Source organism: Prenolepis imparis, unplaced genomic scaffold (assembly GCF_030444845.1).
Source record: "Prenolepis imparis isolate NDT839.2.m4 unplaced genomic scaffold, iyPreImpa1.0 SCAF_6, whole genome shotgun sequence".
NCBI lineage: Eukaryota > Metazoa > Arthropoda > Insecta > Hymenoptera > Formicidae > Prenolepis > Prenolepis imparis.
The window spans coordinates 1,928,384-1,954,528 of record NW_028141164.1 but is presented as its reverse complement, the minus strand read 5'-3'; the positions used below and the strand labels follow the sequence as shown (position 1 = coordinate 1,954,528).

The 26,145-nt window shown below is 36.6% G+C and overlaps 2 protein-coding genes across 10 annotated transcripts in view; one reads left to right on the top strand and one right to left on the bottom strand.

Annotated features, from left to right (window-relative positions):
* Positions 1-26,145, bottom strand: part of LOC145937572 (uncharacterized) — a 184,819-nt gene that overhangs the window by 33,570 nt on the left and 125,104 nt on the right. The gene's annotated exons all lie outside the window — the stretch shown is intronic.
* LOC145937553 (RNA binding protein fox-1 homolog 2) overlaps positions 1-26,145 on the top strand; it is a 263,968-nt gene that overhangs the window by 137,249 nt on the left and 100,574 nt on the right. For all 9 annotated transcript variants that reach the window (XM_083040661.1, XM_083040665.1, XM_083040664.1 and 6 more), the window contains one exon: positions 24,778-25,068. In XM_083040661.1, the coding sequence (XP_082896787.1) occupies positions 24,781-25,068 (288 nt within the window). In that variant the 5' untranslated portion in view covers positions 24,778-24,780. The remainder of the gene's footprint in view (positions 1-24,777; positions 25,069-26,145) is intronic.

Below are 26,145 nucleotides of genomic sequence, written 5' to 3'. Positions count from 1 at the left end.
AATTTTTTCCCGTAATAATCACATTAATTACTAATTGAATTATCTTCATTTTAAAATCAATTTTTACCCGCGATTGCGAGATAAACGGACGCTTTTTCTATACGCTATATTTTATAATATACATATTTCCACAGCACCAATCAATATCGCAATGATTAAAGAATTAATACTGTTAAGAGGCAGTGCATAATTGGTGTGTATATGTTTTCCACGTGTTCCATTGATTTGGCGCAAAATCACAGTCAAACTGAATAAACCTGCGTAACTGCGAAATTAAATTCAGTAATCTCGTTATCTTAGATGTATGAATATTCCATTGAATCTGCACTGAATATTACTTCAACAACGACCGAGTTGTTGTACACACTAAACTTAATTTATTGATCATTTATTAACGAGAAGCGTTGTATGCATATCGGATTGAGTTTGATTGACCTCATTGTACAGGATGAGATATATCGCGGGTGTACGAAGTATAAGTTAAATGTCTTGATATTTCACATCGAGTGATCAAAGCGATAACATTGATTCATAACATATCGCGCTTAATCTATATATCTATTTTATTATACGTGAATATATATAATTTACAACAATATTATTAAACGTTATTGCGCATTTCATACTATTTTATTATTCAACACACAATATTGAATAATAAATTAATATAACATACGCAATAACAATAAATAATCAAATGATGTTAAAATGATATCAGAATAATTTTTTCTCATGAATTTTTTTCAATTAACTGATTTCGATAAGTAACACCAGTTGTTATAATCCTGGCTTATTTCTTGCCGGAAATAACGAACACCGGCGCGGCGCCGTATTTATTTCGGGATTTGCTTTAATTACAGTATACACCGCAATTGCCTTATCTCGCTCGCCGTTTTCCGCTTTTACTGACGCGGTTAGCTTGCCTTTGGAATTGCAATTAGAGTCGCGGCGCTGCCCGCCGATTAAGGTCGATTTGTATTCAAGTGGCGGTAATGAAACAATAATGCCGTTTCGCGAGATAACCGCGCGTCATCCACATTCCTTGGACCGCCGTTGTCATTATCATTTATCGTCATTACCCCCTTCCTCGAGTGTGTGTGCCAGTTCGTGATCTCACGTGAGATTCATTATCCAATCCGTTGCGGATGCAGCCTATGCTGCACTCGGATCCGTAATTTTTCACTTCTACACCGCATTATATACGTCGCGTGCAATTTAACGCTCTCGTTCTAACCGGGATGAACTGCACAGGTGACTATTAAGTTCTATTAAAAGCGCTACGTTCATCGTCGGAGAAAGTTAAAGTCGTATATCTTCATGACGATATATTTACGCTTTTGTGATTTTTAGAAAACATCGAACGTTTTAAATTTTTCCGTAATAAAAATGATCGATATATCACTCGGTGATATTTATGATGAACAGTTTCGCTTTCAAATTATCCTCTCTTTACGAGAAAAATAAATTATCGTAAAAGTAGTATCGGTTGTTAGAATATGGAGCAAAATTTTTAAAAGTTTATACGTGCTTTTAAACTTGTAAGGCTATATATCGTAGCTATCAGAAATTTAAAAAACGCTCTTGAAATCTAGCCTTGAATGCGGTCTATTGAGCTCCAGAGCTCTTTGTTCGCCGCTTTGAGCGCAGTACGCGAAATCTGACCTGCGATCCCTGAATGGTATCTCAGGTACTACCGTGACCCTAGAATTAAGTCGTTCTTCACGAAGAAACCCGTTCATCAGGGCAACCCCTTCGGTTCGGGTTGTTGAAGAAACGTGAGAGCCTGCGTGCCGGCGAAATCGGCCTAGAAATTCCTGCGTGATGAATTCGACGAATACATTACGATCATATAAGGATACGTTAATCGTCATTTAACCGTGTTATATATTTGGTAATTCTTTTACGATTCTTTAAGATTTTCCAACATGGAAATATCTTCTTTCGAAAGCAGAAAAAATATTATCTTTTTTTTTCTTTTCCTTTTCACATTTTTTACCTGAAAGAAATATTTGTCGCATTGAGTCACGCACTAAGATAACTCCAGAAGTTGAACGCACTCAAAGCAGGGTACTTTTAAATAATTTTATTTCATAAAATAAATTGTAGAAAACGTATTTCTTGTCATACACCAGAATTTACTGAATCATAAAATTTTAACTGCAACATTATAGCTGGTTATTTATCGTACTGTGATTTCATCGGTGATGATGTCACTAGATCGTTAAGTAGAACATGAGCAAGATGAAAGAAAGTGGGCATATATATCATAATGAGTTCTAGAAAATTAGATGACAGCAAAGGCTGCGCGCTCGCAGCAGCACGGCAATAAGATTCCGTCACATAGATGATTTCTCGCGTGACAAAAAAATATGTCGAAAGAGTAATAATTAGCTTCCTTCTCCGTCGTGAACAATTGCTCGATAAAAATTGCAAACAACGGCTGGAAAATAATTAAAGCGATGCTTAAAAAATTATGATGTAAATGATATTAAAAATTTGTTTTATAATAATATTGTAAAGAGAGAGATTATATATTTTGTTTTGAATCTAAACGCATTTTTATAGGAACACGATATGGAAAAATAACAAATTGATATTTTTGATAAAAAAAAATTAATATTGTGGCTTAAGCAAAAATATATGCAAAATAGGTAATTAATATTTGAACAAAAGGTATTTTATGATATCATCTCTCAATTGAATAACTTTATCTTTGAATCATTGTCACTGAACGGTCAATTTGAATGGAAGCAACAATCGAAACTCATACGTTGCAACAGATTATTCTACGCGTTAATCAGATTCCAAAGAATTAATTCGCGGCACGCGATCAAAGTATAAAGTCACGCAATGCACATACGCATCAAGTTATGTCATTCATATCCATGTTGCAACTTTTTTTTTTTTTTTCATTTTGCTGATAAGATATTTTCTGCTTCGGTGGATAAAACGCGTCACATTTTCGAAATGAAAGAAGCTGAATAGGAAACAAGTTCTCTCGTCTTAGAAATTTTTTTTTTCAACTTTGCGTTCCATCTATTTCTCTCCATAGTCCAGCTGGAAAGAACAAAAATTAATCATTCTTTTATCGTTTTGAAGAAGTCCTAGAACGATAAATCCAGATCTTTCTCGGTATTATTCCGCCGCACTACGCGCAACTATAAATTTTTATAAGCCTAGTTAAAGACGCAGTTGTTTTTTTCTGCGAACTAAGGATTTATTCTTTGCTCGCAACGAACAGACAATGAGTCTTTAATTTTTCAACATTTTATTCAACATTACAATGACTATAACAGTCTAATATAATAAAAATTCTCGAAACTAATATAAATCATATCTGCATTTTCTTGGAAATTGTATTATTTGGATATACTTCAAGTTTCTTCTTTTTTTTTTTTCTTTTTTGAATCAAAATATTAAGAATGATATAAAATTCATAAAATACACAATAGTGGTCCTAACGAAAGAATCTGTCGACGAACGAAAGAACCTGCGCGTATTGTTGTGTTCGAGAAAGAAAGTCGCTGGGTCACTCGTACGGTACTTGGCGTAAATACGCGCTTTCTTATTTTTTTCATTCGTTCCTTCCTCCTCTCGCGTTTCTTACGACGTAGTATCGCATCTGCCACGATGAGAACCACGCGAGCCTGCGAAACCAGACGGTCGAGATCGGAGGAGAGAGAGAAAGGACGATAAGAAAGGGAGATAAAGTAGTGGAGAAGGGAAATCGAAATGCGGATGTATATATATGTATGTATATAAGAGAACCTTCTTCGTCCTACTCGATTCTTCCACTCAGTTCTGCCCGTATGACAATGAAAGGTGGGAGGAAACGCGCCTGTCCGCGTTTAAATTGTGTTTCTGACAATGATTGAAAAGATATAGTTTTTCGACACAAATCGAGATGCGAGTGTGTAACCCCCATTACGGATCTCTCTAAAATAAATATCTCCGTATTACATATTAATATTTTCTCACAGAGCGCGCGTATTTCTTTGACATTTTCATCTGAAAAACAAATGGAAAATATATTAATCTAACTTTTTTTTTATTTCTACGGTATTTAAATTAATTTTTTTATTACAAATTTGTATCACAGCATGTATATATTTAATATTTTAATAACGTTTATAAAAGCGTGTCTAATGTTTAAAAAAACGATGTTTTTATGTGTCATCTAAGATGAGACTAACTTGCTTGACCGATTTAATGATTTATTGATAAAACTGTGTCGATTTCTTTTTCCGCGATCTCTCATGTGACTTACCCTGGCCTTTCTTATCTACGCTATAGACGCATATAACATATAGTGAACAGAGAAAAATGAAATTGAAAATCTGCCGTCGTGTCAGAATGATAAAATTATGGCCAAAGGCCAAGAGCTGCAGTTACAATGCTGTAACTTCCATTGTCAACATCTAAAAACGCGGATACATTTGTTATCATTATCTAATAATAATTAGAAAGATATTTATTCATCGATAATTTGATTATTACTTTAGCATAGATTAGTGGAAACATTCGAATATCTTTTATTATACACGTTAATTTCTCGAAAGAATATAACATATGAATTAACATAATTAAACACTACAAAATCCAAATGCTATTAAATCTAAACGCGCGCTTTAAGTGCATTCAAAAGTTAATTTTAGAATATTATAGTTTTATTGTGAAATGTGATGTTATATCAGAAACGATTGCGTCACGTAGATCTTCTCGAAATATAAGTGAAAAAATAACATGGAAGAATCAAAACTTAGCAGATACGAAAGAAAAATATACCGAGTGCACACACACAAGATAGAAAGAAAGAGAAATTTATTCGAAGAACGTGCAGAGGTATTTCTTTTTCGACCTTTCGACGACTCGGCCCGTGGTACGGCGTTGCAAATAATCGGAGTGGAAAGACGATAAACGAGCTCGGGGAGAAAAATATATTTTTCGCTGGAACGACTTCTACACGGACAGTCTCTCTCTCTCTCCCTCCTCTCTCCAGGATAGATCGAAAATAGCTCGCTCCTCAACGAGGCACGAAGCTGCTCTCTCTCTTTCTCTCCCCGGAGGACAGACAAGCTTCGCTTGTTCTTCAAGCAGATCCGTACATTCGACGACTTTGGAAGTTCGCCAAATTAGGTTTCCTACGCGAACTCCGGATGGGAGGGAAGGCGTTGCCGACCGACCAACTGACGAACGGGCGTGATACTCGGCTTGCGGATCTTTGAGATCGCGATAATCAAGGTTATCGTTAACACCGCCTTCTTGTGCTTCTCAATTCTTTCGCTCTTCTTCGTCTACACTGAGAAAATTTTCTCTTACAATTTATCCTGAAAATCATGGTAATCGTGCGGGACAATATGAGAATTTCTCTGATTAATATTTATCACAATAAAAATATTAATATATCTATCACAATAAAATATATAATATGTTTGATTAATTTCACTAAACTGCGTAGGGAAAATTAATCAAACATATTTTATATTTTATTGTGATAGATATATATTAATATTTTTATTGTGATAAATATTAATCAGAGAAATTCTCATATTGTCCCGCACGATTACCATGATTTTCAGGGTAAATTGTAAGAGAAAATTCTGTCTGCGTGCTTCTTGATTTTTCTCTCAAATTGAGAGAAATCCGCGCGATAAATATCACAATTGAAGCACAGCAGTCTATGACTGACAATTTAAGACGGATATGCGATTCATAATCGTGTTTTACAGCACGATCGTCGATTTTAGATCGAAGTTTAATTGCCATGCGATAGACAAGATTCGTTTCGGGAATAACTCTAATACATCCTCCGTCATTCGAGCATGATCGAGAGATAATGTTACTTCGAGATTGCTTTCTGGATCCAATTATGCGCGAGCGATTTTCCACGGATGGGAGAGAATTAATTTCGACGTTCGCGCGCGTAAGGTCGACAGGGGGATCGATCCAAGTTTGGAACGGAACTTTTAATCCGATCGACACACGCGATTGTGCGGTACCCTTACGACCGGGTAGAAGCGCATGTGGCCCGTCGTGTAGTAGCTTAAGCCTCGGACCGAAATCGGCAGCTGCGCACGTTTGTCTTTTCAAAGACTGTCTCACGAAGAGCAACGCGCGGGAACGTGTTGACTCGTTTTTGCCCTCCCTCCCCTCATTGACGTCGCTACGTAACATCTGGCAGCGACGTGTACCAATTTCAAACTTTCCCTCGTCCACCCTTGCTCTTGCCCGGACGATTGTTTTCAAACGACACAAGCTGCCTATGGCACAAGTTTTGTAGAGCGACAATTTTGAAAAGACAATATAAGTACAACTTTATTTTTTAAATCTTTTATATATCGTAAAAGAATTGATCTTATATCGTATAAAAGAAAGATTTAATATATCATTCACTAATTGGACAGCTATTATTTTTTCGAATCAAATTATTAGAAATTATTGGAATCTCGAATGTAATTCAATATATAATTGTTGTGCGTATTCTCGATTAAATTTGTATTCTTTATTCGTTGGAGTAAACGAAACAGATGCGATTATACGAATTTTCAATCTAAATTGAATTCTCATGAGCATATAGAAGAAAAATTAATAGTCTCCATTCTAAAGATTAATGTGCAATTCGATAATTTGTAAAAATCCGTCAACTGAGTAAATAATCGGGGGTGGAGTTTGAGTTGATTCATTGCGGCGAAGATAAAATCGCCGACGAAGCAACGGAGAAACAGAGATTTTGTCGTGTTGTTTTATCCCGACTTCGCACAGTAAGGTACGCCAATTAAGAATCATGCAAGGCAGCTATTATTTAAAGAAAGGAAACTTTATCGCAGCCACCCTAGACCATCAATTTGTACAGCTAACGGCCGAGAGTAACACGCCCTCTTTTCCCTTTGCACACTATATGCACACTCGTGTCTCTCGATACGCCACGTGCACGCCATAAGCCTTATTAAGACGAGCAAGGGCTCATGCGCGATCCTCGGAGCCAAGATGACCGATCGGAAGCTTCGTACTGATCGATGAATTATTCAAACTACATATTGTCGGAGAAGCTACGCGACACGTAAATACAACAAGAGAGAGACGAGAGGAAACAAACCGCGCATTTTTACACTCGCTGAAAGAAGCAGGAAAGGAATAATTATACATCTCTTTGCATTCGTCAAGTATCGATATCTTCAATAATATATTTGAATAAACAAAAAAAAATATATATATATATATATTATAATTTATTATATTAAAGACATGGATATATTATAATTATATGTAATTATATATATATTATATGATAGGTATTTTATAATTTAAAATATTATACAAGACGTGGGTTTGTTACTTATATGGTTTCTAAATGCAGGATGTGTAATTATTCAGTCCAAGTAAATTTCTAATGCGTTTTAGATCAAAGTTTCACTAGTCACTAGAATTTCGTCGCGTCCATGTTTACTCGAATTTGTTCTGCATTGATTGTGCTTAGGACAGGTTCATTCAAGTTCGCGGATTGTGCAAGGAGTCCATTATCCCTTTACCGCAAGTCCTTTCCACTTTGTCGCGTCTATTGTTGACCGCATGCAAATGGGCGAAACTTCAGTCTCACTGCTGCTGTTTCCGTTTCGTTCGACTAACTAGAAGAAGAGTAGATTTAGCTTGCCAAAAACTTTGACAGATAGAATTATGTGACAGGCAGTAAATCATAAACTATAGGCAAATCAGCGTTAACGAAGAACATTGCATTTATTTATCGTATGAATGTAAAGACATTTGATTACGTGGAGGATAAGATAAGAATACTAAATCTTTATTATTTTTCCACTCGTAAAATTAAATGTGTAATTTTACTTATGGTACTCTATGTAACTTTTGTTTTAAATTTTATATGCACTCCATAAAAACACAAGTAGCATAAACTATGACACATTTGAAACTTTTATACTTTCTTGAGGAAGAGCCAAGTTATACACTCTCTGTGTCTCACGTTTGTGCTTTCTTCTCTACTGCATATATATATATATATATATATATATATGCAAATGAGAACATTCATACGCGTAATAATGAATGTAGATGGATTGAATAAACGATGTGTACTTTGCGAATATTTTCCATTGAGAAAATCATGAGAGAATCATGAATTGTATTAATGCGCGTTTGACTGTATAATGAATGAACATAATATCTATTTACAACGATTACATAATCATTGCAGTCTATTTTGATCGAATTTCTGAGACGCCTCCGATATGGCCAACTTTGCCACATCTTCGGCAGCATCTCTTCTTATGCTCTTTCTCTCTGCTTTTCTAGGCTACCAGCTAGTTCGTCTCTCGAGAAACAAATAAGTTTAATTTGTGCATGTCAGCCGGTACTTTTGGCTAAAACTGTCTAAGAGAAACTTGTCCGGAACTTCTATAGTTGAGTCTTTGCGGAATAAACGCAATACCTTTTCGATGAACACATGCTTGTTTTTATGAAGTATGCATAATGGAATAAAATGACAAAAAATCATTCAAAATTTTACTGAACTCAAATTTAAACAGTCTACATTTTTCTAATATTTTTATCTAATATTTGTTAACTTCTCGCGATATGAAAACATTATTTTATGATTAAGAAAGAAAAGATACATGTGCTAATTCCTGTGTATATAATTGCTTTTTTAAACATCACAAAATACTTATAGATATATTTATATAGGAAATAAATATAATTTAATTACATTATAATAATTTTCTTTTGCGTCGAATTCTCAGGAATATTAAAACATTGTCATTTATTATCTATCGTGTCGTATTATCTCACTGAACGTAGACGGTGGTTAAATGTAAAATACATTGGACTAGTCTAATACAGAAAGAGAAACAGAGAGAGGGAGAGAGAAGGGAGGAGGAAATATTGGACACACTCGCTCATCTCTCAGCCAAATCGTGGCTTTGTATTGTACGGCAGCTTCTCAAGGCCATCAGTGAAGCTAATTGAGTGTAACGACACTGTCATAAAGTCGGGTTAGGCTTGCAGCCTTTCAATGGGGCCATTCCGTCATTCTTCTATGAGGCGGGAAACTTTAATGTCATCCATTTTATCTCCGAACTTGCATATTCAGAATGCATATTCGCAGTTTTATCGCAATCTTTTTATTACGAAATTCACGAAAATAGATTTCAATTATGTAAATTAGATAAATTAAAATATCGAATTTAAATGAATATATCGAAGCTAATCTGATATGTTTGGACTTTCTCATCTTTTCTAAACTTCCTTAAAAATTAAAATTGCCGAACGAATATCTAGACGTCGAACAGCTCAACGTTATAATGAGATAGATTCATTTATCGCCGACCGAGGTCGTATCGCGAAATTATCTTCAATTAAACGCTAGATTCCGACGTCTCGTTCCTCGCCGTCGAAGGAGCGAGCGCGTACAAAGAGGAGTCGCGCGTGTGAACGGCGCTTGAACGCGTCGGAGCGTTGATGGTTTTTGATTGGCCGGAAGTGACGTCACGACACGCGTCGCAACTCGCATTAATCCCGACGGTTGTATCTGCGTCGATGGCCGTCGCTATTCTCTCTACTCGCGCTCGCTTTCGGACGGACATTCGATGAGAATTTCGCGGCGAGCATTATTTATTCATTCGCGGGTGTCGATAAAACGGCATCACCGTACGCTCGATTTTTTCTTAGAACCGATTAAGCTAATTGCGCCTTAATAAGCATCGACAAATCGCGGATTGCAATCGTGAAACTTGCGCCGAGATATAAAATAATAAATCTTGCAAGGACTCTGGTAATTGATCGACATTGTTTCGAAAAATTCAAAATGGAAAGATAGCACACGCACTATAAATTATTATTATCAAGAAACGCATGGCAATATCTTCACAAATGTATAAAAATAGCGAGAGGCCATATGTATGATTATCATGGGCTTATTATCTGGATATTCATATATCACTGTTTGAGCATCGAACGGAGACGCGATTAGGCGTTTATAATTGTTAAGACCAACACTTATGATATTTCTTTTATTTATTCGAAATATATAGTCGTTTAGTAATTTATCAACTTTTTTGAAACTTTCTAATAGCACGTACTTTTAAAGAATTTGCATAAAATACGCTTCAGAAATATAAGTATAGCTAGTAAAATCTCAGTTAATGCTTCTTACAAAGGAATTTTCCTTTAGAAAGCTTTAACATCAGAATTTATTACCAGTATACTTAACGTGAAATATACGGTCATGTTCTTTCTCCCTCCTGTCCCCTCTCTATTTAAGTGTTTTTAAATGTTCATCAAGAAAACAGCTTTATTAAGAGAATATATATCTAGATTATATTGCACGAAAGCGCGTGTGATGATGGTGATAGAATTTATAAATTATAGTGGCAGGAAGTTTGGTCTCCCCTGTATCGAAATTGACGACTGATTTTATGTCTTCCATTGTGCGCGTTTTATATCAGGGTGCCTATATATCCAACAATCATTATACGTGAAACCACTATTCTATTACTTATGCATATTCATACATTATTTCATACTTTAGCTAGATGTATCATCGACATTTTCTATTACGTCAATAGCAGATACTTTCCAGCATCCTTCCAATTTTTTGCATCATTTTTTCAACGGGAGATATATATAAAATACATATATTCCTGTTTAAAAAAATGACCTTTCCTCCCTCGGAAAAATATATATACACATACATTCGTCTTAAAAACCGATGAAACAGCTGGGCGATAAATCCCGAAGGATTTCGCCAACGGCGAACGATATGTGGTTTTACGGTCGTCGCGTCGTGCGCGAGACGAACACGATCTGGACCGACGTAGCCGATGATTTTCGGAGATGAGGGTCGCGATATATACGGAGGTAAGGTTAGTACGAATCGACCGGCAGCAGCACCGGTCGCGCGGAGCCCCAGGCCTTCGGTTACCCCCTTTTCCTCCCATCTCCTGTCGGCTGCGATCTCTCGAGCGTGGGCCTTTGTGCCGGGGATGGATGGCACCGTGCCAAAATTCGTCCGCGATCCCCTCGTTCCGGTAGCCTCTATACTAACGGTCCTGCGAAAACCAGCCCGAGCACCGCTCTCGTCGGTCTGGTCTGGCCTGGCCTGGCACGTACCATTTATCGTTCGCCTAGAAAATACGCCGAGTGCCGCCTCCTTCCCTGCAGCAGATACGCCGAAAGGGGTTGCGAGGGCGCCGCCGACATTTTTTTATAGGAAACTGTACGTACGAGCGGAAGCTTCTCTCTGTCTAGGACGCTCTATGTCAGGGGAAAGACAGATGAAATCTTTGTTATTATTGGAATTAAAATTTTTATCATTGCTACCTTTATTTAATATTGAGAAATCGTATGGAGAATTATTCAATTTGAAACTGCTTCTATCATGTTTTATCTATCTACCGTGTAAAATGCATCGTGAGACTTTTGACATTTGACCGATCGACTTTAAGGTATCTTGTAAAATTTTTATTCTATTCTCATATTCGATGAATGAGAAATTATTGTTTGAAAAAAGAGTGTCATAAGGGACGTTAAATAGAACTGAAGAACAGACGAGCAGGGTAACAGGGGTTTTCCTTTGAAATTTTCCTTTACACAAATAGTTTGTTCTTCTGAATCGTATCCAATTTCTCTGAATAGAACAATCGTACGAAGGTATTGAAATTTTCTCTACGCGGAGAGAACGCTCTGTATCGGAGGTTATTGAAACTTCTCTCCGACACTTCGTAGGATCTCGATATGTTATCAGTGCCATGCCGGAACAGCAAGGAGCGAATAGCGTAAAGTACTGCTCGTTGCCGCGACGTAATTTAGATTCCGCCGTGCAAAGCAGTAAGATTTTATTGTTTCACCCGTCGTTTAACGGAAACGACGATATCAGACTTTAGAAATGTCGGTCGTTGAGGAGCGAAGAGCCTATCTCTTTCTTACAAGATGTCACATATCACGCGTGTGTTCCTAGATAAGGAAGAAATTTCTAGCTATTTTTAGTTACCCTAAGGAATATCGTGCAATTTGTCCATTACGGCGTCGTATCAGTTTTTCATAAGACAGATCTTCTCTCATAATTTTGGAGAAGACGAACGTGACATCATGAAAGCGATCTATCCGTGAACGAATTTAGTTTCTTTGGGAATACACGTTGCTGTCACTCACGCGAAGACTCGCACATGGCCCCATCGTGTCCAAAATTAGATCGGAATCGTCAGGAGAACGGAATTCTTTTCCCGACCAAATTTTCTCGACCTTCTTTTCGGTCCACCAGTGACGTCTGATAGAAAAATCTTGCCAAGAGATATTCCGCAGTAACTATATATTAATAACATTTGTATTTTAATCTTTTTGTTGAAACTTTTAATATTTAAAATAACTTGTTTAACTTTAAAAGTGTATAATGAGAAATATTTGCATTTTAAGTGAAGAATTTAAAAATGTAATTTTTCTATATTCTAGTTTACGAAAAAATTCAGAATGAGTGATAACTTAAAATTACATTGAATTTTTTTGGAAATAATAATTACGGAACTATTTATTTGTTATGAAGCTTAATTTAGATTTAAATATTATAGAATAAGATTACAAGAAGCTAAATTGATTTCTTCTTCCTGGAATGTTTACTGTAATCTAATTTTGTAATCGCAAAATTGCTTTCGCATAATGACGTCATTGGTTACGATACGCCAAATAAATTTTGGCATCGATCTTTCCAGAGGCGCGATGTCTTCCGGGGAAACTCGCCGTTAGAATCGATAACCCAGCTGGTGGAACGATATAACGAGCGGAACGTGTAATACGGTCCACCGAGTTTCATCCTTGTGTTTTAACCATCTCCTAATTTATACGCCTGGGTTCTCCGTTATGAGCTTAACAGCGTAGAGACTATTACGAGAAACCATTTCCCTCGATTTCTTTTCGCTAATTTTGTTCATCGATATTTTACCGTGATAGTTACGCACACTCACGTTAATATAATAGAATAAAATATATACGGTAATATACATTATATTTCAGAGTATATCAAAATCTAAATGTCCATAAAAAATTCAATTTTGTTATGTAAAATTATTTTGTTACGTATTAAATAAACATTTACGTGTAAATTTTTACATAAATAAATAATTCAATTTTATCTATATAAAATATTATCCATTATAAAAATTTAACAAAAAGTTTACATACAAATATGTTTTACATAACAAAATAACAAAAATGTTAATTTATGGAAATCTTATTTGCTTTTTTGTTATTTTTCTCGGTTATAGAACCAATTATTTAAAATTACCTGAAAAAATACAGGAAGAGAGAAAGCGAGAAGAATAGAGAGTTTCTTGCAGATATATTAACATAAACCTTTTTTTATTATAATATCGTCAGAATTAGTAGAATTTAATCGTGCAAAAGTCTACTTCAAACACGCCAAAAATTATTTATATCATATGTATTGTAATTTTGTCAAATTTCTCATGTCTTTAATTCTAGATGTATCTTCTCCATGACCAATTTTCTTTGTCCTTAGATTAAGGGTAATTATATACGTATTATATATATGTATATTGCAAGAATATTTTCTGAACACAATCAATAGTCCGTTACATTGAACAATACGAATTTCGAATGCAAAAGCGTTACATCTTTTTATCCATTACGTTCACAAATTCTCGATGAATCATGATTTCCTTCCCTTAATAGAGAGTTTGCATGAATGTTTTGCATGCGATAAATGTTTGAATTACGTGACTATAAAGCTTGACGATTAAAATTTGCAAATACAAATTTCCATAATAATGTTTAAATCTTTTCTAGAATTACATTAAATAACTCTCACTAATAATATCACTGACATATACATATATGCTAAGATTTTCGCAAATAATAAATGCTAATTTATCAGAATTCCGCTATTATATATTCGTGATAGTTCTTTTATATATATATATATTATATATACATATATCTGTCGATGCCAAGCTCCCTTATATGTCTTTTGTAGATGTACAATGTACAGAAAGGAAAGAGCGAGGGGATAATTCCGGAAAGGGTCCATCTTTCGAGGGGTAATGCCATGCCCGCTCGAATAACGAATGCCCTCATTGGATAGGATCAGTGGTTCTCAATTATGTCTAGATTTCCTACACATTAAAGAGAATGAGGAATGTCCTTCACGCATCGACAATAACAATTTATTAATTTTTTTAAAAAACTTAAAAGTTATTATATCGGATAACGAGCAATTATCGATCATTATTATTCATTTACAGTGCTTCAGAGTTCAAATTTTTCTTTATCAACGATTTATTAAAAATATTTAATATTTGTATATCCAAAAATTTTTAATGCTATTATATCGCACAATGCTGTTAAATTATGTTTTTTATAGTTTTATTATACAATATTTCTTTTTATATGCAGTAATATGCATAAGGAATATATTTTCATGAAAATTTCTACAAATTATTCCGTTAACCTTTTTTATACAAATTTCCATAGAATTTCATCTAGTAGAAATGCTGGCAAACTTCTCTTTTAAATACAAAGCGTTCATTCCTAAAATCTACAATATTCTGCACCTCGCAAATTTCATATATTGAATATATTTACGATAAGTAAGCGCGCACGAGTATTTGCGGTTAAAATATATAATTTCGTTGAGTCTAATGAAAATCGATATTACGAAATTTCATATAAATCTGCCACGCAGCGTATATATATATTTCTCATAAGCAGCTCATTATTGTTCCGGCAGTAAACCCTCAATTTTCCCGGGTAAGCCTCTTGTTATGGTCGAGAGGGTCGAAGCTATTTGCCCTTCTGGCACGTAGAGGAAAGAATTGACAATATCGTTCTTGAGTATAATAAATGTCTATTCTTAATTATAAAATAACGAAATCTTAATTATGAAACTACTGTCGCCGATGTAAAACTGACAGAATGAACTTTATCACGTGAGGAAAAACGTTTCTGATCCGTTAATTACTTCGCCTGGTCGTTGAATCATATTTATTGGGGTTTATAACACTTTGGTGAAGTCATCGCGGAAAGTCCGACTGTAATTACTAAGTTTTGGGATTGAAAGAGTTGAACTAGAAAGGCGCACGCGCACAAACGAGCAATATCGTTAAAAGAACCTTTCTTCTTTCGAGAAGATGTAGCTTGAATGGACCTACTGTTCTCGCTAAGCTGTTAGTGTTTCAAACTTTTCGTAGAAATAAAATAGTTTCTATAGTAAAATAATTATTTTATAATATTTTTATAGAACAGAATTAATTACATGTATGTGTAAATCTTTGTCTTTAAATGACAGAAGAGGAAATTAAATGTACAATTCGATATATGGCGATAATATTCATCGATATAAAAGACCATATAAATTAAACTATTAAAAAAATTAGATTAAATTCTCAAAATTCTTCAACTTTAGCATTATTTAGCTCAATTATTAAACTTATCATTGATACTTTCGGGCACAAGTTGAAATGGAAATATTAATAGCATTCTTCTCTCTCCTTCTCGGGCTGCATATTTCAGATAGTTCATGTTAAAGAGCTGCGCTAATGATCGTTGCTTAATGTTTCTCTCGGCAATTTGATTTCGTCGAGACGCAATCCGGAAATTAGCAAAAAAATACACAAATTCAGTCAACCTTCTCTCGTCAGGCTCATCGAAGGACGAAATTTCGTTACGTAGCTCGTTGCCTCGGCATTTCTCCCGCGGGGACGCGGAATTTTTCAATTTCCTGTCGCCCGGCGCGATCTCTCGACGCTCGTATTTCGCCCAGTCTCGAGATACTGGACTCATTTCCGTGAGGTGCGCTGATAAAAGTTGCCGCTCGCGTTTTAGACGATTTATGAAACTTTCGTGCTTCCGGACAGCGCGGTGATATCAATTCATACGGCCGGTTGGTTTTCGCGAAATCTCGTGAGAAAGAGAGAGCCGCTTTTTCTATCGCGGACGACGCGAGAGCTAATTTTACGATTCGGCTGCGTTACACTCGCATTGTAAACCTTTTGCTTGTATCGATGTAAACCGAAGCTGTATTTAGATTTCTACCTTTGGGGTTGTATGTACAGGACTGTCGTCAGGATTCTGTCGGGATATGACTTTGCTCAGTGAATCAATCGAACGTAATTTGACCGCTTTGCGGGAACAGGCTCTGCGGTGAAAACCGCGTGACATTTATCGTGTTAATTTATACCAGCAAATGAAAATGGGTGGGTCGATTATACATATATTTCTGTTTAAAATACAAGTTTCGACTTGTTGCGAGAGTTTTCTAGTTCTAGAACGTGGAATGTGCATAAACTTTTTTTGGTTGAAATTTAATCCCTGTTAAAAATATTATGTGCAAGTGCATCGAAATACTTGGACGTTGATTTTTAAAATACTTGCCGTTTCGTAAGCAGCTTTCAGGCACTAGGTAATTTTAGACTTTCTTCCATGGGTTCCGAGATTAGCGGGTCTCAGCATGAGACTCTTAGGGCCCTCCCGTCAAAATCAAAAATATCTCTTTCGTGAGATGTGGGAGTCTGAAATCTAAATATGATGGCTTCGCGTAATATGCATGGAAATATCAACGAAAAAGATATCAAGTGACGTAAATGTATAAGAAGAGATTATATTTTAGCTTTAAAAATATATTCTAGAAATTGCATTTTAATTCGAGAACATCACGATCGCGTTTCTAGAATGTTACAGTAAATATGTTTGGACGAAGGTGCGCGGAATAAGTAAAATATGTTGGAAATTAAATTACGTCGAGAAGTGAAATGTTAAAAATAAATCGCCCAAAACGACGCGCGCGTTGCAGTTTAGATGCAATGTTGTTTATAGGTTGAAAAGTCCGTTGACGTCTAAAATTTCTCTCTTGGATATATTCGTAGATAAATATAATTTAGCTAGATCGTAAAATATTATAAGCATCATCGAACTTGTCTCTAATATATAACATCGTTTTTCCTCGGTGGATAAAATTTCCCGATCCACGGCAGAACCACGGTCAAATTTTCTCGCGTAGCCGCTTTAATTTTCCTGGCGTGTATTTTCCGACCAAAAATAACGGCGTTTTGCGGAAAGGATGCGTTACGGGAGGTCGCTATCGAGCTTCACGTGCGTGCGAAATTTATGTTTGAGGGAGGAGAAACCCCGAAAGTCGGACGCGTTTCGCATCTGACAAAATAGAGCCAAATCCTCTTTGAAACCGTCAAGCGCATCGAGAGTAAACACCCAAATGCTACTTTCCACGATCATTCGACCGCGATGATACATCGAGGCAAGAACGTTTGCCGATCGTTATCGAACAACGTGGATCGATTCTGTCCCCGAGTCGCAGATGGGTTGCTTATCGTTGTAATGTTGCGAGATAAGAATCGCGTATATATACGGGGTATGATCCTATGACAGACGTGTTTACGAACCTAACGTGGGAAACGGCGTACAATTTTTCGCACAGTTTACATCTCGTTATAATTTTATGCTTATATCCTGTGTATTTATCCGGCGCTATAAGAATTAATATAATTAATCGGACAACGAGATGTTCGTCGAACGATATGGCAGATCGTATCGCTCTCTGATCGGATATCCGTACCGGTTTTCGAGGGTAATCGCAACGAGACATGTAAATTTAGACGGATGGATTCGCCGCGGAATACGAAGGAGACACACGCGAAGCTATTTACGTAACGTCTCGTTACGCGATAAAAGAGGAACTATATCGATCGATGTTGACGATCGATGGCGGATGTAATTACCACACGTATAGACCTTAACGATTTTCATGCATCGTCATGTGTGTGTGTTTATATATATATAATATAATATATTTGTGGGTTGATTACCGCTATATATGAGACTGTAATGTGCCAGAGGCACTCCCATCAAATGGGCGATTTCCTTTGTATGGCGAGGCGACGATCTCACGAGGACGGGGCCCTCGTATATAGGGCCCAAAGTGGTGGCCCGAGCTGATGTGAACGCGATTCCCGGTCGGGAAGAGGCTCTTTAGAAACCTTCCACTGGCAGCGGGCCATCCATTAACGCGAATTAGAGTATTTAACTCGGCATGTGAGGAGAACGAGGAAGAGAAGAGAGAATGATCGAAGGAGGGATATATATGTAGGAATGAGAATGGAGGCGATCGGACTCGCACAGCCAATTGGCTGGATCGTCACGTTTTCGTCATTGAGTGCTCTCAGCGCGAATAAAAATATATCTTCAACAATAATAGGTATATGTATATAGTGTGACGAGACGACTTTGGTCTGGAAATTTTGGGCACAAAGATAATCGCGCTTTCGATTTCGCGAAATCTTGTAATGTGATAAATTTTCTTGAGTTCTTCAATTTTTTATGTGCACGTAAAAAGTTATTAAGTATTCTTGACTTATTTTCACTTTATATTCAGTTTTTAAGTTTTGATTCGGAATATTTATTTTCGAAAGCAAATATATACATCGAGTGAAAAATAAAAGCTTTGAAAATTGAATTTAATTGCTCTCGGAACAATCAAAATTTTTTATATACATTTCTCTCTCTGTTATTTTATGTAACGAAATATCGTTATAAAATAAATCGCGAGATAAAATCGATTATGAATGAGAAGGAGAAAAATTATTGACGTGTGTTCTTATATCAATTATCGAAACATAACACTTTTACATTAAAATGCTTAGGCAACTTCTGCACTATAAATTAATAATAAAATAATAATAAATAAAAAATTAATAACAAAACAATAATAAAAAAAAAAAAATTTTTTCGGTGATAATATGATTGATACAGTCAACGACACTATATACAATTGTATATACCGAAAATAACGATACTATCGTCTCGATGCAGCAGAGAGAACATCGCTGGAATCAAATAAAATGCATCATAAAACGTTTTTACGATTTCCGTCCGTACTCTTTAACCCTTTGCAGTCCGAGAGTTGTGATGCCATACTATATATGTCGCCGTAGTGGCGTCAGCAGAGGGCAAAGGGTTAAAGTCTGCTTTGAGAAACACTACGTAATAAAAGAGGGGTAATCCTTAAGTAATCCCTAAAACCCCTATCTCTATTTGTGCCCCTATCCTCGTCAAACGGTGGATTGAAACGATTCCGACGTACAATCATAGAACGATAAACTCTACCGGCGAATAGTAAAGCGCATAGGAAAGGATATACCGGATGTGCTTTAAGCTCGGCCGCTCGGAAAACCTTCCACCATTATTCGCTTTCTCTTTCTATCTATCTCCGTTCCGCCTTTCTCTTTCTCTCTCGCTCTCTCGGGCCGCGTGTTCACTATTGATTTCAGGTTTATTCTTGGCGGCTCGCGTTCGCTTTGCTGGCGTCAAAACATCGAAAGGACGAGGAAGGGTGCACCGCGCGTTTGAGCGCCCTAATATTCAAGGGCAGACCGCTGTCGCGGAAGCTTAACATGTCGCCCTGTGTCGAGACACTCGTGAAAGCACTCAAAACGAAAGCCCGATGGTTAAATTACGAGCTTTGCATACGTGTACGTATGTGTGTGTGTCTGCCGTTGAAATTATTATTGCTCGCTTTCTGGATACGACGTAATGATGGTTGGGCTGGTTCGCGGAGAAGCGCCATGCAGTATGAGTATAACATCTCTCTCTTATAGAGATCGAAATTAATGTATCTTTATATTAATGTAACTTTATATATATATATATACATATATAGTAATTATATATATAATTTTATATATATATTATTATTTATTTATGTCGCTTTATTAGACGCATATTTATGTTTACAAAATCAGTTATAATTTTCTTACTTCTTATTTCTTCATTTTCTTATTTCTTCTTTTTTTTCAACTTCTAATTACGTGTACAAATAAATCCTTTTCTGGAATTACGCCGTTATCTCAATATCTTGAATTATAAACGTATATTCTACAATATTGCAAGTGTCATTTTCATATTTTGAGAGTAACAAATGAATGAATATTTAATTGATGAATTAACCAACAATATAGTAGTTTTGCGTGAATTAGATTTTTTAAATGCAAAGTTTCATGCTGCTCTGGCCTAACTATGTATTTTTTAATTTAGTTGGTTAATTAATTCTTGCATAACGTATTATCCGCGTTTTATTATACTCTTGTTAAATTGAAATTGAGGAGTTTCTGCTGTGGAAAATATTCTGTGAAATTTACCCGCGTAACCCCGACAATGAGACAATTATACAACTCGCCTTAATTTGCACAATTCGCATGAAATGGCCTTTTATTCGCTTTTATTGCATTCGCCTTTTCTACTGCCAATTCCGATAACGTTGATCCTCGTGCAACTCGACAAACCAGTTTCCTGATTTGCCGATATCCGCCTCTGAACCTTCTTCTCTCCTAATTTTAGTCGATAAGACAGACATTTTATATGCGAAAAGTGCCATCTTCTTTAGTCTGAAAATAGGTCATTTGTTCGATACATCGGTCATTATTTGCATGAAATAATCTAAAGCAAAGAGAGGGAGAGAGAGAGAGAGCGAGATCCATTTGGGATAACTTTGATTTCAAAGTTCGTATTAACTTGGTTCCTTGTAATACTAGATGTAATATTGAACAAACATGAGAACTTTGCTATACAAGGCTGTAAACGAATATACTTGGCGATCCTTTAGTATATTAGGATCCTGAAAATTTAAAGATATCTGACCGAGTAATATAATCTTACTTTCTTTGAATCAATCAAATTATTCTCATTCAACATATCTCATACTCTACATTTATTTTTAACATTGCTCTAAAAACTAAGAACAAAAATCAGAATTTAAAAGGTTTACAAATATTTTGTATACGTAATTGATTTAAAATGATTGCAACCCCCTCCTCTTACTCTATATAAATTTCTTATAAAAAATTGCTCTCAACTAGTTTCAAATTTTATTACTTTTAAACAAAATTCAAAATGACGGTAACTCGAAGAAGATTAAATTATAATCAAATTAGCGTGTGAACAACTGACGAGGAGATGAATTGGCACTTTCGCATAACCGTTTGAATAGCCATCCGTTACGAATATTTAATTAAGTTACACAAGTGCAGTGTACCGCGCCGCGCCATTCAGAGAACATTTCGTCATTTATTCTCCGTGCCCGAGGAAACTGATCGAATTAGCGTGGCGTCATTAAAATTTTTTTTCATTATGCCGTGCTTGGTCCCGCGCACGCGATCGTCGTAAGGCCCAGTTATGTAGCGGCGGCGACACGCTTCGCTGATGCCGAAGGGGAAGCATGCTCTGAATGGTCCCTTGTATGCGAGGAAAGCCTTACTCTGTTCGCGAATGCGAATAAGAAAGAGGAAGCAGACGACAAAGAACTGTTAGACTGTCGTTGAGCGAGTGAGAACGAGCCATTTGCTAAAATGGAATTGAGAATTTTATCTCAAGAAAGGTATACGCGAGTAAGAATTCTTTTGAGATACCATAGGACGTGAAACCGTGATCATTCTTTGCATTTTTTTGATAATCTCTCTTTAATATAGATAATATTTAGAGAAACTAATTTCTTTTTTAAATTTATAATCACGTTGTATATAAATTATTTCACGTAAATAAATAATAAACTGTCCACAATTGTTCGCGTGTAAAACTTTAATGCAAAATTTTATTCAAATATGCTACAGAAGGAAACTTCCATCCAGCTTTATATATAAATGTGATTTAAATTTGATTCGATTTGACTCGAATTTTCGATATATTCCGTATTCGAATTTTCGACGGCTATTGCTATTGAATAAAGGAAATACATTTGATTACAGTAAAGTAGAAATTCGTGCCAGCGAATGCTGCTTATCGCGATGCCGTTCGTTCTGCATAAATTATATTAATCAATTATAGCAGCGGACCGTATAATTAAAACGATCGAAATTTAAGTACGTATTTCCTCTAATTTGCCTGTCAAGATATCGATGCGTTCTTACTCGGATCTCAAAAGTTTAATTTCCCTAACCGATCCGGGGACATATTTCTCGCGTCAGCCGGAGGGAAAATTAGGTCGACCTGGGAATCACGTTTTCCACCGTCTACGCTCTTCATTCCTTATCCATCCCTGTCCCTTTCGTTGATTAAGCTACGCTCGCGGAATAGAGAGCAGTCGAAGGTGGGAAGAGTGACAGCGACTGTAGAGCCGGAGGCGACTTCTCTCTCTCGGCCTCGTTCAAAACTTAGTTTCGGCTCAATTCGCCGCAAGGATTCTCCGCGAAGAAATCACCCCTCCACCACCCTTTCCTCTGTTACACATACTACAGATTCTTTCCGTATCCTTTCTCGTCGAATGTCCCTCTAGGAACGTATGCTTTTCTTCCGGATTTTTTTATCTCCTTTTCTGATCCATCACTCCGTTCATTTTACAGTGTAAAATCTCTCTTGTTAGTGTCGCCGATCGTGATCAGGAATCTCTTCATCGTAACAATTTTTCTCGCGTTTTTGTTAGAGAGCTTCGCTCCGTGTATTTATATACTTATAATTGTTAAAAAAATAATTGATTTTGTGCTACAGAGTTGAAGAAAAATGATATAGGATAAATATTTTGTGTATGCTCAGTTTGAGTTGTAAATAGAATTGCAAACCCTGCGAAATTAATTTTCGGAAAAAACCTGTAAGAGTAATAAAAATAAATACGATATTTTTATCAGTACCAACATATATATAAATATACATAAAATACCATACCCGAGTGGAGAGAAAGAGATGTATTACTTTTATTCTGATTTTGATATAAATATCGATTGCTACGTTTTATCAGCCGACCAAGGCTATCGCAATCAAGCACGAGAAATCATCTGGGTCACGGCACTTTGTTGCTGTCGGATCTTGCGTAATTGCTGAGACCGAGACTCTCATTTCTCAGACTTAACAAAGAACACGCAGAGCTCTTCCTCGTGGAGCTTCATCTCTGTTCGCGCGCGACCGGTTCGTATCGGCGAAATCCGGTCTAAATCGAGTTTTCAGAAAAATGTTCAAGGTAGAAATAACAAATGGTCCATTGCGCTCCCGTGGCAGGGTGGAGAGGGATGGCAGGAGGAGGGGAGAGACCGTTCAGAAATAATCTAGAAAGAAGGGAGAACTGGACAAACCATCTGTAACCTGCCACGCGCGAGATTGTGGATGGCACAACCCGCAGGCGAACCATAAATTATAGTTACCCTCCGCTGTCTATGGTAAATCGTTCGCCACCCTGCGAATCCCTCTTCGCCTCTTCCGTTCTATAAAACTGTCCTTTACCTAAACTCTTTGGCCTTATCGCGAAACCAGAAAATCTCGTCGAATATCGATGAGTTTTCGTACGTGCTTAGATGCCGAATAGAATATCTTTTTCATCCGTAATTCATTCGACAGATTCAAGAAAACGATCAAAATATTTTTACTTGATATACAACTTGATAATTTTTATTCCAAACGAAAAGAAACAAAAAAGATAATTTTTCTCAAAGAGAGGGCGTAAAAATTGTAAATTAATGAGAAATTTACATGTTGTAATTATAACTTTATAATCGTGTATTTAGAGAGCTGTATTTTGTATAATTTATTTTCGCGACGCGGAATTACAACACACTGACAAGCAACAATCGATTCATATCCAATTTACATCTTTATTACCTGATATCGAGTCGCAGTTGACAGTAGCGTAATACACATTATTCAACCGCCTAGGGATATCTAACTTTGTTGATTGATATTCTGTCCTTGAATATTATAGAAGAGAAGGGAACCGAACCGTGGAATTACACACTCGGACGAAATGGCTTACATTTTTTTTTTTTTACATATAAAAATGTCTTTAGCGAGAGAGCTTCTAGTTTAAGATCGCTGGAGATATTATTCAACCAATCGCAACCTACCGTGATGGAACATTGCCAGAAATCTTTCTACTCTGGTACGATTGCGTCCGTGGTCACGATGAATAGTGCGCCACCGCACGAAAAATTGGCAATGCCATTTTCGCTTCCATTATCCTTCATTTCTAACGATCTCGGAGAGATCGGAAAAAGTGAACTGAATGCCGGCGCGATAATAAAAATGTTTGTCTCTCTTGTCTCGCGAATGAAAAGCGAAAGAGTGATCGAATGTGAATGGAAGTTAACAGACAAAATATGTTTAATATATTATTTGCTCGTAATTCGTCCATCTTCATATTCGACTTGCTCTAAATCTAGATCATAAATAACATGTTAATCTAGTTGAGAATTGCATGATTAATCGAAAGCAAACTAATTCGTTCAAACTTTGCAAATTTATTAATTAATTATATTGCGAGAGTCTAAAATAATTATGGGAGATTTAAACAAAAATCTCTTCAAAATCAATATTCAACTTGTAATTCACAACTTTATCTAATTATACTAATCTACTTTATCTCTCTCTCTCTCTAACCTACTTTTTTTAAATTTATCTAATCATTAACCTGGTAATTTATTAGTAAAGATAACGATAAAATAAACGTAATTCAATCAAGACAATTTATTCGTTATTAGTACGAGTAAACCAATAAAAAGGAGTTTTTATTCAGACTTTCTATCGAATTATTTAACTCACATTTAATTTACATCGATATTAATCTTTAGAAACCAGGAATATTTCGCCTCTAGCTTATCCTCTTTTTCTAGAATATCGTTATGACCTCGTATATTTACAAGTTCCAAGTGGAGGACTGATAAACCCGTTAAAAAAGAAGAAAAGAACCTGGTTTTTAAAGAGATTAACATCTTAGATTTTAGAGTTACATCTGCACGAGCGTCGAAATTTACGAGAGATAATATTGTTTTGCAGCACATGGTGCAGACAGGGATGGCTGCGCCCTATGGTGGGGGTGTCTTCCCTCCTCCGGTGAACGGGGTTGCGGGTGTCGTGGGGGCGGCCGGTGCAGCCGGTGACGTTAAACCACCGCCGCCAGTGCCGGTGAAAGAGGAGAGTGCTGGTGCACCCCAGCAGCCACCCCCGACCGGCGGGCCCCAGGTGCCGCCCGCGGCGGGCGCACCCCATCCCGCCGCTCCTGGTGCGCCGACCGCGGCCAGCTTCAGTCCGCCTCCGCCTCCGAACGGGGTCGATCAACAGGCCATTGTAAGTTTTTGATTCTCAATTGAATACGCGGCTGTGTCGCTCCGATCGATGACTGGTCGCTTCGATTATAACTTTGCGACGTTGATGAATTTTAGGGCCGAATCAGGGGTTTTGTACGCGAGATATATCGATAGGGGAGAGAGTATTATATGTAGGAGAGAGTTATGATAATAAATTTAATTATATACACACAGAGAAAATCCTCTCAGTGTATGCGTATAGTAAAAGTTGATTTTTGAACAATATTTGCTTGTTCGAAGAAAGACAAAACGGTTATAGGAAATTTAATATCGGATTCTGTATCCTGAATAAAAGCGAGAAAGGAGAATCTTCGTTGAACTCTGGCTCACCTTTCTTCGTGAACGTAATAAGTTCACGCGATACCGAGAGATCGCATTATTGGCCATCTGAGCCAGTGCGATCGTAACGAGACCGCAAGCATAGGATATACTTTGTTAGAGCAAGTTTGTTCATCCTTTTTAGCTATCGCTAAATTACGCGAAACGAGCTCTCTTGCGGTCACGTGTCCTTACGAGATTCTGATAGCGCATTTCGCCACCGGAGAAGCAAAACTAGCAAACCTCTCCTCGAAACACGCCTCTCGTCCTTTCTTCATCCTGTTTCCCCACGCGAGGAGAAGGCGCGGTCGTTGTCCCGTCACGTAGTTTATGCCGTCAATGATTCCGGACACGTATGAATGGGAGAGGAGACATTGCTGCATTGACGACGAGTGAATTCCACGAGAGGGCCCTTGTAATTCATAACAGAATGCGCGATGAACGAGGGGGAGAGGCGAAGAGTTATTTACTCGTTGAATAAAAGAATTTCCCCCCTGGATATTCTCTGAAAGTTTAAAAGATAGAAATACTCGCGACTCCGACATATTTCCGCGAAATCGGAATTTTTATTTTAATTTTAAGAAAGATAATTTCGCGAAAATAACATAATTAATATTTATATTAATTTAAACACAATAAAAAAAAATATTTTAATTCTAAAGAAATAAAACGGTAATTTAGATTTAAGATAATCGCATGTCTAAAATCAGCTGATTTTCATACTCGTTAATTTCGAAAA